A 13,720-nucleotide genomic window follows, 5' to 3' on the forward strand; every position below is an offset into this window, starting at 1 on the left:
TCCCCAGCTAGCTGTCTTTGCGCTCAGAAGAGAATCCCCCTCGGCCCTATCGGCAACCATCCTCCCTGGCCTGGTCTCTTTGCCGCTGAGCCAGGTGACTTAGGGAGGCAGGAGTCTGACCCGGGCTGGGATGGGTTTGTATGACACTTCCTGGTACTTGTCATTCCCTGGGAACAGAACTGAGTTGACACTGTGTCTTGGGGGCTTGCTGTTAGAGTGTGATAGAGACTCCCGGACTCCTGATTCTGTCTTCTGACATCCCCTCCAAATGTCATATTCTCAATCTTTTGGTGATGACAGGGCCTTTGGAAGGGAGCCCTTGGTGGGATCCAGGTTTTTTAAACGTGGTACTGGGCATTGGGCATTCCTGAGCCTGAGGCAGGATTGTCCAGCCCACACACCCAGGATGGGTTCATTCGGGTGAATTAAAGGGCTTCACTGAAGAAATGGTCCCCATTTGCAGAAAATCCCCAAGGGATAGTTAGGCTGCCTGGGAATGGGATGGGCTGAAAGGGACAGTCGCAAGAGCTGGGTCTGGGGCCTCCACCAGCTGTGCTACTGCTGTACAAAGGAGGTCTGATGCAAAGTCGGGGTGCCTGGGGTTGACTGGCCTGAATTAGGTTCAGTATCCAATTGGATTTATTGGGTTGTGACATGGCCTGGGTTAAAAAAATATAATAATAATAATAAATATATATATTATATATATCCTCTGATTGCCCCTCAGCTCCTGAAGGGCTGGCCAAGGCCATGCTGACCCCTGCCCCCCCTCCTCTCAGGGTGCTGGCCCCACCCCCAGCATCTCCACCGGCTACTGGCCAGGCTGAGACCCAAGCCAGAGGCTGCCCCCGGCCAGTTCCACTGAAGTCTTTGAATAAGTGCCCCGTGTCAGGGCTGTTTTGTTTTGATCAAAATCTGTTGCTTCGGCTTCAGACCAAGGAGAAGGGGAGGAATTCACTACTCTCCCTGCACCATGGTCAGCTCCTCAGCCCCGCCCTCCCCATCTTGCAACCCCTTTCTCTGGCCTGTCTTCCTGTCCTTTCTGGCTCCCCATTCCTCAGCTGGGGTTTCCTTCAGATCCCAGACGCTAGAAAGGAAGTGAAGTCAGCGGTCGAGTATGTGTTGCGGAGACGGTGGACCCCAGGGGCTAATCTGGAGGGAATCCAGGCCAGCAGCGCCTTCCTCAGCAGCCCTGGCCCGGCTCTGGTCCCCGGGCTCACGGAGCCACCTACAGGCTCGGGCAGAAACTGCTTTTCAGTGGGGGACCAGCATCCAGGAGGTGCTCTAGGCAGCTTTTATTTTATTTTATTTTATTATTTTATTTTTTAAAAGATAGAGAGAGAGATCACAAGTAGGCAGAGGCAGGCAGGGGAGGGGGGGGAGGCAGGCTCCCCTCTGAGCAGAGCGCCCGGTATGGGGTTTGATCCCAGGACCCTGAGATCATGACTCAAGCCTAAGGCAGAGGCTTAACCCACTGAGTCACCCAGGCGCCCCTCTAGGCAGCTTTTAACCAGAAATTCTTCTTGGGCCCTGCCCCGTGGCCCCCAAGCCTGATCCTTCATGGGAAGGAAGGGAGCAGTGGCCTGGAGCATTGGGGTGGGGGGACATCGGCAGAGAGCCCTGGGACCCCCATTCTCCTCTGTGGCTGATTCGATCGGTCAAATGATTTAAGTAAGCCCTACAGACATCAGCCATACCATCCGATCAAGTTTTCCCTTCAGCTGGGGGAACAAGGGCAGAAAACCCTCCATTCCAGGCAAGCCCGTATGGTCCGTTACCCTGCTTCCTGTTCCAGTGAATCGGGAAGCCCCGAAGTTACTCAGGCTTTGAATCTGGGCCCGGTTTCCATCATGTATTGGTCCAGAAGTCCACCTAATCCCTGCACCCTTCAGTTTCCTCATCTGTAAAATGGGTCCAAGAATCATGCTTGTCTCATAGGCATGTTGGGAGGAGGGAACAAAGTGCAGTGTAACATATGCTTGGTGGCCGGTCCCTCACCCAGCACATAATGGGTGCTTGGTGTGTGCTACTCAGGGGAGAAAAGGCTGTAGGAGATGTCTGGTTTTCCACCCCAGTTTCTGTGACAGGCTAGCAGTGTGACATTGGACGAGTGGGTTATTCTTCTGAGCTGCAATTTCCTCATCTGTAAAATGGGCCTATTATCAACCTGAGTTGTGGAGAAGACTGTAGAAATCGCCTCTTAGAAAGTAGGAGCTCCAGAAATGAGCTGTTATGCGAATGAAAACTGTCACCAGATTGGATTTGGGGGGAGAATATCTTTAGTCTTCGCTGATTAAAGACTGGCATCTTTACAAAGAGACATTTTAAATGGTATAAGTAATATAGCAATGCTTTTTTGTGTTTTAAAAGAGCTCACCAGCCCCCCCCCACCCTCAACCCCTCCTGGATAGGGCACGTGTCCCCTTTGGCTGGCACCCCTATCTGTGTGGGACGGCCCCCCGGCACGAGCATACCCATCGGGGCGGCTCCCTTTCTTTCCCAGTCCTGGCCTCTGCAGCCAGGCTCCTGGTCAGCTGTGCCCTCTGCTGTGATCCCACAGGCGGGAGACCTTTGACTTTGACGATGACTGTGACAGCCTGACGTGGGAGGAGAATGAAGACACACTGCTGCTCTGGGAAGACTTCACCAACTGCAACCCAAGCATCGACCTGCAAGGCGAGGTGAGCCCCCAGCCCGGCTACTCAGACGCCGGCCAGCCCGCCCCGTCCCCACTCGTTCCAGCAGCCTGCGCCACCCAACTCATTGGTCCCCTTTGTTCTGTGTCCCCAGCAAGAGGAAAATTTGGGCAACTTGATCCACGAGACAGAATCCTTCTTCAAGACGAGAGACAAGGAGTACCAGGAAACGATTGGCCAGATCGAGGTGAGGGCTCGGGCTCTCAGCCCCTGGTGAGGCTCCTGGGACGTGAGGTCTTGACTGCAGTCGAGGGGGACAGGGGGCGGGGCTGGTGGGGTCGTGGGCACAAGTTCACAAGTTGGAGGCCTGCGTTTCCCTGTGGCTCCTACTCCTCCTAGGGCCTCAGTTTTCCCAGGTATAAGATAGATCCCATGGGGGTGGTGATCCGTGTCTGTCCCAGAGAGTTTTTTATGTTATGCAACAGAGAGGGTGATCCCAAACAATGAGAGAAGACGTTTGAGTGACATTGAGGGACTCTAGGCCCTCAGGAAGCCTCGCTAGTACTCACAGGCCCCTGTACGTGCCTAGGGGTGGTTGGGCGTCTCCGGCCTGCCCAGTGGGTACTGTACCCTGTTACACAGAGCAGCAGAAGAGAGGAGACTGACCGAGACCCTGGCTGGCCCAGGGTCTCCTGCCGGGAAGCACCCTGTAGGCCAGCTATCTGCACCGTAGAGCCCGTGCTTGACCACATCTTTCAGTGAGAGTGACTGCTGGAGAGGGAGAAGGCCGAGCCTTCCCTGGGGGCTCTGTCATTGGTAGAGGAGAAGGGTCAGAAACATAACGGAGACCTGAGAACTGTCCTAAGCAAGTCTGTATAAAGCAGGGCAGGAGGCTGGGCGGAGTGGAGTTGGGGGACCCCATGCAGGCTGCCCCTCGAGTCACTAGGGAGCTGTTCCTGTTCCCTGCAAGCAGTTCTGAGGCTGGGGTCCAGCCTGCGGAGAGTGCAGGGCGTGGTGTCCCGGGGTGGCCTCGGAGCTGTCACCACCGAGAATGTGCGGAGGAAGTGGCTGAGGGTTCCTGAGTGCGGGGGGACTTGGCCTCACCTTTCTGCTGCTTTGTGGCCTTTCAGCTGGAGCTGGCCACGGCCAAGAGCGACATGAACCGGCACTTGCACGAGTACATGGAGATGTGCAGCATGAAGCGCGGGCTGGACGTGCAGATGGAGACCTGCCGCCGGCTCATCAAGGGCTCTGCAGACAGGTGCCTGGCCCCTCCTCCCTGCGGGTGCAGCGGCGGCATCCTTGGCGGGGCTTGTGGGGCTGCGTCTTATCGCCTGGTCCATTTTGTCTGCCCAGCCCATCCGTCCATCCATTCTCGCTTCCAGTATTAGCCACCTGCTGTGTGAGGGAGGACTTGGGCGTCTGATCCCAGGCACCTCCCACAGCAGCCCTGCCCCCACTGACTCAGCAGCTTGTCATTTCCAAGGCCTGCTCTGTGCCAGGCCGCGGGGACAGTGATGAACAGAACAGCGGCATCCCCCGCCCTCTTGGGGCTCATGCCCCACTTTCTGCCCAGTCGCCGGGTAGAGGAGGGACGCAGGGCCCTCCCCAGCATCACTGCTGATGGGGCTCCTGGTGTCCGTGGGAAGCAATTTCCCTTCCTTTCCTGTCCTCCCACCAAGGGCCACTGGGTCTGTTCCCAGGACACTGACATGCCTCAGGCCCCTTGTGTTTGCCAGGGAATGCCAAAACAAAGACAGAGCTCTTGCCTTCAAGGAACACACAGCCTTTTAGGGGAGACAGATATGCCAGTAATAACATGAGATGGTACATGAGAAATGCTGGGCAGGAAGCACAGATGTGTTCATTGTACTCATTCTTATTATTATGACTGTCGTTCAGGTTATAAAAGAGGGAGGGGCAGCTCAGTGGGGAAGGGGCTGGGCTTAGGATGTCATACCTTTAGCTCATTGTCGTCCCTGGAATCCACTGTCGTCACCTCCGTGTTCAGATGGAGGAACCGGTTAAACATCTTGCTCCTGGCCCCCTGCTCATCCAGGATAGGGCCAGGATCCGGACCCAGTACTACTTACTAGCCGCTGCCCTGTGTGGCCTCCTGCTGAGCTCTGAGTTAATTAGGGTTTACTGAGCACCTACTGTGTGCCTGGACCTGTGTTAGGTGGTTGGAGAGTAGGACCAGAGCTCGATCCGTGGTTCCTGCTCCCAGGGAGCTATCCACACGCAGAGCACTTAGAGGCCGTGCAGGGGGACCCGAGAGGTCTTGAGGGCCACAATCAAGTCCGTGAGCTTAGAAGATTCTAAGGAGAGCAGAGTGAAGGTGGGGTCTTAGGGCGGAATCATCAATGATTAGATTTTATGCAAGGGGCGGCTCAATCTTTCCCTGCCCCTTGGATCGCTTCAGGGGTCCCCAGACTGCCCTCTGCATGACCCCTGTTCTCTTATGCCTTCCAGGAATTCACCATCTCCCAGCTCCGTGGCCAGCAGTGACTCAGGAAGTACAGACGAGATCCAGGATGAGTTTGAGCGGGAGGCGGATGTGGAACCCATGGTCAGCTGATGACGGAGGCCCCCTGTGCCTGCTGGTCTTGGTGATGGCGCCTCTGCCCCTCTCCCCATGGGGCCAGGAAGGCTTCTTGGAGTGGGGCTCCAGTCCTCACCACACAGACTTCCTCTGCCCTCCCTTCTCTGGAGGCCCCGAGGGACCGCTGCTTCCTTCCTTCTACCCCACCACCAACCAGTGCCCCACCTCCATCCACCCACCCAAGGAATGGTGCTGTCAATTTCTATTGTTCTCCACGTTACAAATGCAGACTTCTGTCCGGACGATGCAGTGTTAACTGTGCCTTTTCCCTTAAGCTGAGCCACTTTGAGCTCCAAAGAATTCTTCCTAGCAGGTGTTTTTATACAAAACTCTAAGGTGGGGACGGGGGCGGGGCGGGGGGGGGCTGGCCTGGTATAATGTGGATTTCTCCCCTCCCACCTGCTTCTCTGATTGGCCCTGAGCTCTGCCCTCCCTTCCTCTGCCCCCCCTCCCGCCCCAGTGCTGACCTGAGTTGGCCTAGGGGAGGTCCACTTCCCCATCCCTAGGAAGGAGCTGTTTGCCTCTGCAACCTTTCCAGGCCTGGGGGGGGGGTGTCTCCCCAGTGTTTTTACTTACTGACAAGAGAGAAAAGATGGGAGGAGGGAGGGCAGACAAAATTTTATTTTCTTTCTGGATCGAATGGCGCAGCGGAGGGACAAGGCACTGTGCGGGAAAGTGGAGTCTCACTGTGTTTAAACTACTATGCAAAAACAAAACAAAACAAAACAAAAAAAAAGCAGCTTGCCTTATATCATTGTGGAAGGTAGGCCATGGCCCAGACTCCTGGTTTTCCCCTGGAGCTGGCAGGGAGGCGGAGGCTAGGGCAATCTCTCTCGCAGCCTCTGAGGGTGAGCACTGACTTGGGAGTAGGGGTTCTGTCAAGGTCGGTTGTGAGGCCGGTGGGGAGGAAGGCTGCAAGGCCATCGGCCCACCTGACTGCTTGCTTTCTTGGGACCTTTGTGGGGTGGGAGGGGTCTTTTATTGCCCTGATGACTTGATGTTTTTCTCTCCCTTCCCAGCCAATGATAAGGGGCTACAGATCTGTAATTTCTCTGTGAGAAAGCCTGGAGGGGGCGAGGCCTGGTATCCAGCCCTCCGCAGTGGGGCTGGGTTGGCACCGCCTGCCGCCATTTTGCTTGGTTCTCTACCGTCCCCTAGTCGCAGGCTGTTCGGCTACTGGCAGGCACCGGAAAGGGAGGGGGAGAGAGGCAACAAGGGCTGCTGGCAGATCGGAGGAGGCAGGAGTGAAGCTGGAGTGTGAGAACCATCCTTTGTTCTGCTCATGGACATATGCAAGCCTGTTTCCATACTTCACTTGATCGACTGACCAGTGGGGAGTTAACCTGAGCCAGTATCTCCCCAATGCTTGGGTCAGAAGGCCCCGTGTGGAGGCCACCCGCCAAATCTCACTGTGGAGCCAGCTGAGCAGATTTTGCTTTAAAAAAAAAAAAAAATTCTTTTTGTATACACTCCTGGGGACGTGATTGCTGATTTTTGTGTTTCTGGTTTCTTTTAAATTAAAACAAATTTTTTTTTTTTTGGCCCAGGAGCTCCCCCTGGAGGTCCAAGAAGCAAAATGCGCCCGAGGCCCAGAACTCCCCACCTACCTCTCTCCTGTGGAGGCGGAGGAGGGCCTCTGGCTGTAAATCGGGTGGCAGCCCCCTGTCTTTCTTCCTCAGGGTACCAGCGACTGTAAGGGCCTTCTCTCTCTTCCGTTTCCCCACCTGTTTTGCGGTCTTAAAACCATTGTACATAATATTCATATTATATATATATATATGAGAGAGAGAGCATGTGTGTTAGTGACCGTATGTAATTTTTATTTATCAGAACTTGGTGGCCTTTATTATGAGTTTTTCTCTCTTTTCTTTTCTTTTTCTTTTTCTTTTGTGGTTGTTGAGGGAGCCTGCTGGTCCCCTGTGGCAGTCTGGCCCAGAAGCTTCCGTTCCCAGCCAGATAGCCCCTGGGTAGGTACGTGGAGGGACAGTGGTTTCAGAGGAGAGACAGCCCCTGTCCCTCCTCCTCACTGACCCTTGTTCTAAAGGTTACAGGGTTCAAACATACCTGATTATTATTGTAATTAGTGTTGTTGTTTTAGTTTTAGTTTTATTTTAACCAAAGTCAGGCGTGGACCTCAGCTGCTGGAAAGATTTTCCGTTTCTGGGAGGACACCGCCCCCTCCACCGCATCCCCGGGCCTCCTCTGTCTGGGGCTGAGAGGGGTCATGGAATGACCTGGTTTGGGAAGCAGAGCGGAGGCCAGGCTTGGGTTGCTCCTCAAGGTGGTGGGGAGGGTGACAGAGCTATCTGTTGTGTTAAGACATAAGGCAGGAGTGTAAGTATTCGGGGGTGCCTAAGGGGACCATGGCTGTCGGTGTCCAGTGGTGTTATTTATGCTCATGTATATAGGACGTTTGCCTCTGGGACTAGGGTGCCAGGGAGTATGGAAATGGCGACAGCCAGACATGGATGCTGGCCGTGCAGCTTTTTCCTGCTGGTTTTCCAGAGCTGCTCTGCCCTGGGGAGCTAGGATCTGGGGCAGGTGGATGCGGGGTGTTGGGGGTGGCAAGGGTGTGGCTGACCAGCCCGGCTGCCTCTCTCCCCACCAAGTTCTTTTTTGAGTTTGTTGCCAGTGGGCCCTAGCTTGTGCCCCTGCCATGAGCCCACAGCTTGCCAAGAAAGACCCCAACGCTCGCTGGAGCAGCCCCCGGTCCGGTTGGGACGAACTGCTCCGTCCTTTGTAAAGCTGTAAATACACAAATTTCTATTTCTAAGCCCAGTGTCATATTGACATTGGTATCTTAAGGTTGTCCTCAGATGGGCTCTCCTGTGCTGCCCTCTGTCACTCTCCTATTTTTGGGGGTTTTATAAAAAGAGAGGATTGGGGAGGGGCAGGGAGAGTAGCTTCTTTTTGGCTCCCTGGTTGTGGAAGACACACGCGCACGCACGCACGCACATACACACACACACACTCCTCTGAGACTCCAAACGGGGGAAAAAAACCACAAAACATTGGCAAGTAAACACATTTTGTTTTCTTGTAGCAATATATCTTGAGGTCTCTGAAGGGCCAGTCCATCGTGGACTTAGTTCTGACCTTCAGAGAAGCAAACCACTTGGGCTTGGAAGGGGGGAGAGGGTGTGGGGGAGGGGGCAATATAAGGTGTAACTTAAGCTAAATGTAATCTATTTATAAAGTAAGAGATTCTCATCTATTTTTATGAAAGGAAAGGGTTTTTAAATCTAGGGTAGGCAGTTCTGGTAGCCCGGTGTTCTCCCCTGAACAAGACGCATGTCACTGCTGGTCTGAATTTGATCAGTGCCCCTCCCGTCTCCCCGGCCTCCCCACCCTCCACCCCTGCACCTGTGAGCAGCTTTAGCAGAGCCTATGTATGTCCCACCTCACCCCATTTCCCTGTTCCTTGACACACCCTCCAGGTCCTCAGTCCTTGAAAGTCTTGGGGTGGGGGGGCACCTGTGGGAGTGGGTGGGCAGCGGGGAATTCAGAATGGAGGTGGGTGGGGAGGAGGGGAGAGGGCGCACCGGGTAGGGGACAAGCTCTGCCTCAGAGGGTGGCCTCTGTTCGGTGACATGGGTCTGGTGTGCCAAGGTCCATTGCCAGGTCAGCTGTATTTGGGAGAGGTTGAGAAGCAGCGGACCGTGGGTGACTATGGGACTGTTGGTTCAGGTGGCGCTCGGTTTCCTTGGGTCCTGGACCCTAGTGGGTCCCGGGTGGTCAGGGAACTGGAGCAAGAATGGAAGGGCTGGGAGATGCCCACCACCCAGCCCCAGCTGTGCCCACTCCAAGCCGATGCCTGGGCTGCAGTCCTTGATGTGTTCCTCCAGGGTCTGGGGCAGGAACCGGGGTGCTGGGACTTCCTCAGACCTGGGTTCCACCATCTTGAGACCCCGAGCATCCTCTTGATATGGGGAGTCTGGAGGCAGCTGAGTGGGTATGGGTAAAGGCTGATTCTCTCAGAAAGGGAATTTTCCTTGACTGGAGGATTTCCAGGTTCGGGACTGGGCCTGGGCTGTGTGTTAGTCTTGGGCAAATCCCTCACCATTGCCGCTGCCGGGCCCTCAAGAGAAATGAGGCAAGGCATCATCCCCACCCCCAGCAAGACCCCTTCGTGGACGTTTTAGCATCTACCTGATTTTTAGCTCCATCCAGGGAAACTTTATATCCTGCAGTCCCATCCCACCCCACTGTTGCTGTTTGTCTGCCAGTTGGGTCTAGTGTCAAGGGGAAAGGGGGGGTTTATACTCATTGAAAGACTACTGATCCTACCGGAAACCAACCTGTTTACTGTACTGTTGTAAATATCATGCCCTTTATATCCTGTATATTGGCTTCTTTTAAATAAAGTGAAATGTCTTAGAATTGATGGTGCTTTTTCTTTTTTTTAAAATTGAGGATAAAATAGTGATGGGCAAAGGGCAAGAGGCCTGAGGGCTGCATAAACACCAAAACAAAGTCATTAGCCAGCTGGTGATAAAATAGGGAAAATTCACATCCCTTGTTATATGGGCACCTCATGGTGAAATCTTTGGAGGGCGATAGAGCAGACTTTATTACCATACACACGTTACGGAAGGGGAAGAGCGAGCCAGAGCGATCGCAGGCTGAGTAACTGGCATCGCCTGGTTTGCAGTTGAGGTCCTGCTGATCATAACCCACCCCCCTTTGTTTAACCTCCTTTTATGGTGCCCATGAGGGGCCACCTTCTGGGACTCTGGATTTGACACTGTCCAGTGTTCTAGTTTCTTCCTATTAATGGCCAAATTTAGGGAGACCCTGCCTCCTGTGAGCTGCCCTGCTCCCCACTAGGGTTTTCTCCAAGGATTCAGAGGGACAGACACCAATTCCAGTCTATTTCTTTACCATGTTTAAGACTTGCGCTTAGGGGCGCCTGGTTGCCGGGTCCGTTAAGCATCTGCCTTTGGCTTCGGTTAGGATCCCAGGGTTCTGGGATCGAACCCCCCCCTTCCGTGGGGCTTCCTCCTCTGTGGGGAGCCTGCTTCTCCCTCTTCCTCTGCCTCCCTCTCTCTGTGTCTCTCATGAATAAATGAATAAAATCTTAAACAAACAAACAAAAAAAGACTTGCGCTTAACGGAGCTTCCTTTTCTCCCCACTCTTTAAAATCCCCAAAGTGTCTTAAAGGGTGTGACTTGGAGAAAGAGGAGTAACATGAAATAATGCGGGCGATACACCCCCCCCCCCCACTATAGAAACTGAGTCCCAGGGAAATAGGGTATTTTGCCAATGTCCTAAGGAGGAACCACAGTCAGCATCAACACTCTCACTCCTCAGCAGGTTCTCTGTTGCCTTTGCAGAAAATATTAAGAGTAATTCGGAAGAGAGCTCTAAAAGCTTCAATTAATTTAGGAATGGAATGAATCCTGAAGAGCCAGCCATCAGGAAGGCTTCAGAATCCGTTTTTTTTTTTTTTTTTAAGTATTTATTTAAGAGACCTAGAGCTGGCACTAGTGGGTGGGTGGGGTAGGGTGGGGTAGGGTGGGGTGGTGGGGGAAGGGCAGAGGGAAAGAGCCTCAGATGGACTCCCAGCTGAGCGCAGAGCCTGATGTGGGGCTCGATCTCACCACCGATCTCACCACCGTAAGATCAGGACCTGAGCTGAAATCACAAGTAGGTCACTTAACCCACTGAGCCACCCAGGCACTCCCAGAATCCGAATTTTTTTTTTTTAAAGATTTTATTTATTTATTTGACAGAGAGAGATCACAAGTAGACGGAGAGGAAGGCAGAGAGAGAGAGAGAGAGGGAAGCAGGCTTCTTGCCGAGCAGAGAGCCCGATGTGGGACTCGATCCCAGGACCCTGAGATCATGACCTGAGCCGAAGGCAGAGGCTTAACCCACTGAGCCACCCAGGCGCCCCCAGAATCCGAATTTTAAATAAAGTGTTCAGGCAAACAACTTCTCCAAGAGAAAACCAAAATTTTTTTTTTGCAGTTTTTACATTTTTTTTAAATTTTTTATTGATCAACAATAAAAGAGTTTTCTGAAATGTTACAATTCCCAATTCAAGTCTTCAGAAAGACGGAGATATCAGCATCCACCAAGACACTAAATGAAGCAGAGATCACAAGATAAAACTTAGGCAAAATGAAGCATGGACAAGTTTATAATGGTTTTATATTATCTCTGATCCAACTCTTAATTTTTTATCATTACTACATTACTACATACTTATTACAGTATTTCTAAACACAATTAAAAAAAACATAGTAACAACCTTGGTGCTTTATATATTATACCAAGATATACTTAGAACAAATAAAGTACCCCAATATTCTTCTTAAAAAAATACTGTATACATTCAACAGAAATAATCATACATGACACATGATTCATATGTGAACTTTAAGGATCAAATATTGGCCTAGAAAGAAAAGCTGTTTAAAGGCATCACACAGAATACTTCATCTGAGAATCCTAGCTGCTCCGATGCCTGGAAAAAGAGAGTCTAGGATCCTTGAAATTTCAAAAACATACCCCCCTCTAGCCAAAGTCTGACGTTCATTTGCATAAACCAATATTACATTTCAGACGTCTGATGTTTCGTCTAGACAGCGAGCGGTGTTTCGCCAGTTTACACATTACAAGCTTGTGACAAGGCAAAAGGAAACAAAGCACACTTGGCTTCTGGTGAAGCTGAAACTCCGTCTCCTCAGTTGGGCATATCCACATTCTGAAGGACGAGGCCCACTCGGCTTGGAATGTACACCAAAAGAGAACAGGGACGCTCATTATGTTTAAAATCTTCAGAAAAAAAATCAGTATTGTGGTCCAATCTCTGATGTCCTCCATATTCGGCTGCATCTGTATCCAGCACAATTTTGAATTTTCCTGGTAGCGTTGTTCCAACTCGGTAATCAGTGTAGCTCTTGCTTGGATGAAAGTTGAAAATAAAAAGAAGACCTGCTCTCTCAAAAGGAATGATCTTATTGGCTTCATGCTTTTCACTCACATAGGCCTGTGGAGCTGAAAGCCAACCACATCTTTCTTCCAATTTATTCATATCCCTGTCAAAGTTATTTAGGAACTTATAGCGAAGGAGGTCATCGTCGGTTAAATGAAACTGCCTTCTGGCATAACGATAACTCTCATTATTTCCTTTCCTTGGGAAGTCCAACCATTCAGGATGCCCAAATTCATTACCGGTATTGGAGCGGGGAAGCCGGCTACAGAGACAGAGCCAAGGAGTGACTCTCAGCTCGGGGTTGCCTTGAACCGGTCGCAGGCTCGGTCAGCTCGGAGCGCGGCCGGAGGCCAGGGTGACGGGAGTCATTGGACACTGTTCTCTGAGGGCGCACTGAGGAGTGGGGCCCCGGGCTCTCGGCTCCTCCGGGCCGGACACCGGGAGGCCGCCATCTTCATTCCCGTCCTCCGGAACTCTCAAAACCAAAATTTTGACTCAGGGGTTGGGGGTGGGGAGTGGTGGGATGGAGCCCAGGGACAACCAGTTCTGAGTGTTACAGGATTTCTTTTCCTCCAGTGCCCCTGGCTCTTGGTCAGGCTGCTTGGAAGAAGGAAGAGGTAGACCACACAGAGTGGTGGGCAGCAAAGCAAGGTTTATTGAACGATCGTAAAGTTTATTGGATGATAGGGTACAAGCTCCCAAAGGGCGGGGAGGGGAACCCGACAGGGTTGCCAATTTGGCATTTAAATCTAGGGGCTTTATGGGCTTGTTGGCCGGCTGTTTTACTCTGATCAGCCCTGACCTTCCTTTCTTCCAACTGTTCTTCATCACGAGGTCAGGGGCTTTGAAGGAAAAGCTAAGCATGGACCGGCTGGGTTTTCTCTCTCACTGATCCTAGTTGGCCAGGAAGCAGGCCGATTTACCTAAGCGCCAGGCCCGGAGGAGCGGGGTGGGTGGGTGCCCACCAGGCAGAGGCTGGAGGCAGGGTCTGTAGGCTCATCCCAGGGGCTGCCGCCCCCCGGGTGGAGGCCCGGGGCTGGCCGCGGTGTGGCCCCGCGGGGTCCAAGAGTCTGATGGCCACTCCGCCAACGGGAGAGCGAACCGTCAGGCCGGGACGCTCACGACACCTGACTCACCGACCCGCCGTCGTCCCGCAGCTCCTTACACTTGTCCCGTTCCGGCTCTCTCATTGGCTCTTTCCGCCCCTCCTGGAGAAGGCTACAGGAGGACCGCCCACCCGATTGGCTCACAGTCTTCGGTGTGTCATTCTGATTGGTCGAGGGGGCTCACGCCCCCCTCTCCCCGCCCCCCGGAGGGCGACTGGACCATACCATAAGAGACGAGGGGGAAACGTGTAAATACCAAAGCTTCCCTTTTGGGCTGCCTTGTCCTAGGTCGCATACTTGCGTCTCCAGTGCCTTCTAATCAGAGTGATCGTATTACCAAGAGGAAACACGGAGGCATTTCGGGTAAGTCTGACGCGGAAAACAGCCCCGTGATCCGCTCCCCCCCGCCCGCCAAGGTCGTGCGCTCCGGGCGGG

At 52.9% G+C, this 13,720-nt stretch overlaps 1 protein-coding gene across 1 annotated transcript in view; it reads left to right on the forward strand.

Annotated features, from left to right (window-relative positions):
• IFFO2 (intermediate filament family orphan 2) overlaps positions 1-9,618 on the forward strand; it is a 47,305-nt gene extending 37,687 nt beyond the window's left edge. The window contains 4 exon segments of the mRNA XM_047726989.1: positions 2,561-2,681; positions 2,791-2,883; positions 3,767-3,897; positions 5,109-9,618. Of these exon segments, the coding sequence (XP_047582945.1) occupies positions 2,561-2,681; positions 2,791-2,883; positions 3,767-3,897; positions 5,109-5,214 (451 nt within the window). The 3' untranslated portion in view covers positions 5,215-9,618.
• The last annotated feature ends 4,102 nt before the right edge of the window (positions 9,619-13,720 follow it).

This window comes from Lutra lutra, chromosome 4, assembly GCF_902655055.1.
Source record: "Lutra lutra chromosome 4, mLutLut1.2, whole genome shotgun sequence".
Classification (NCBI taxonomy): Eukaryota; Metazoa; Chordata; class Mammalia; order Carnivora; family Mustelidae; genus Lutra; species Lutra lutra.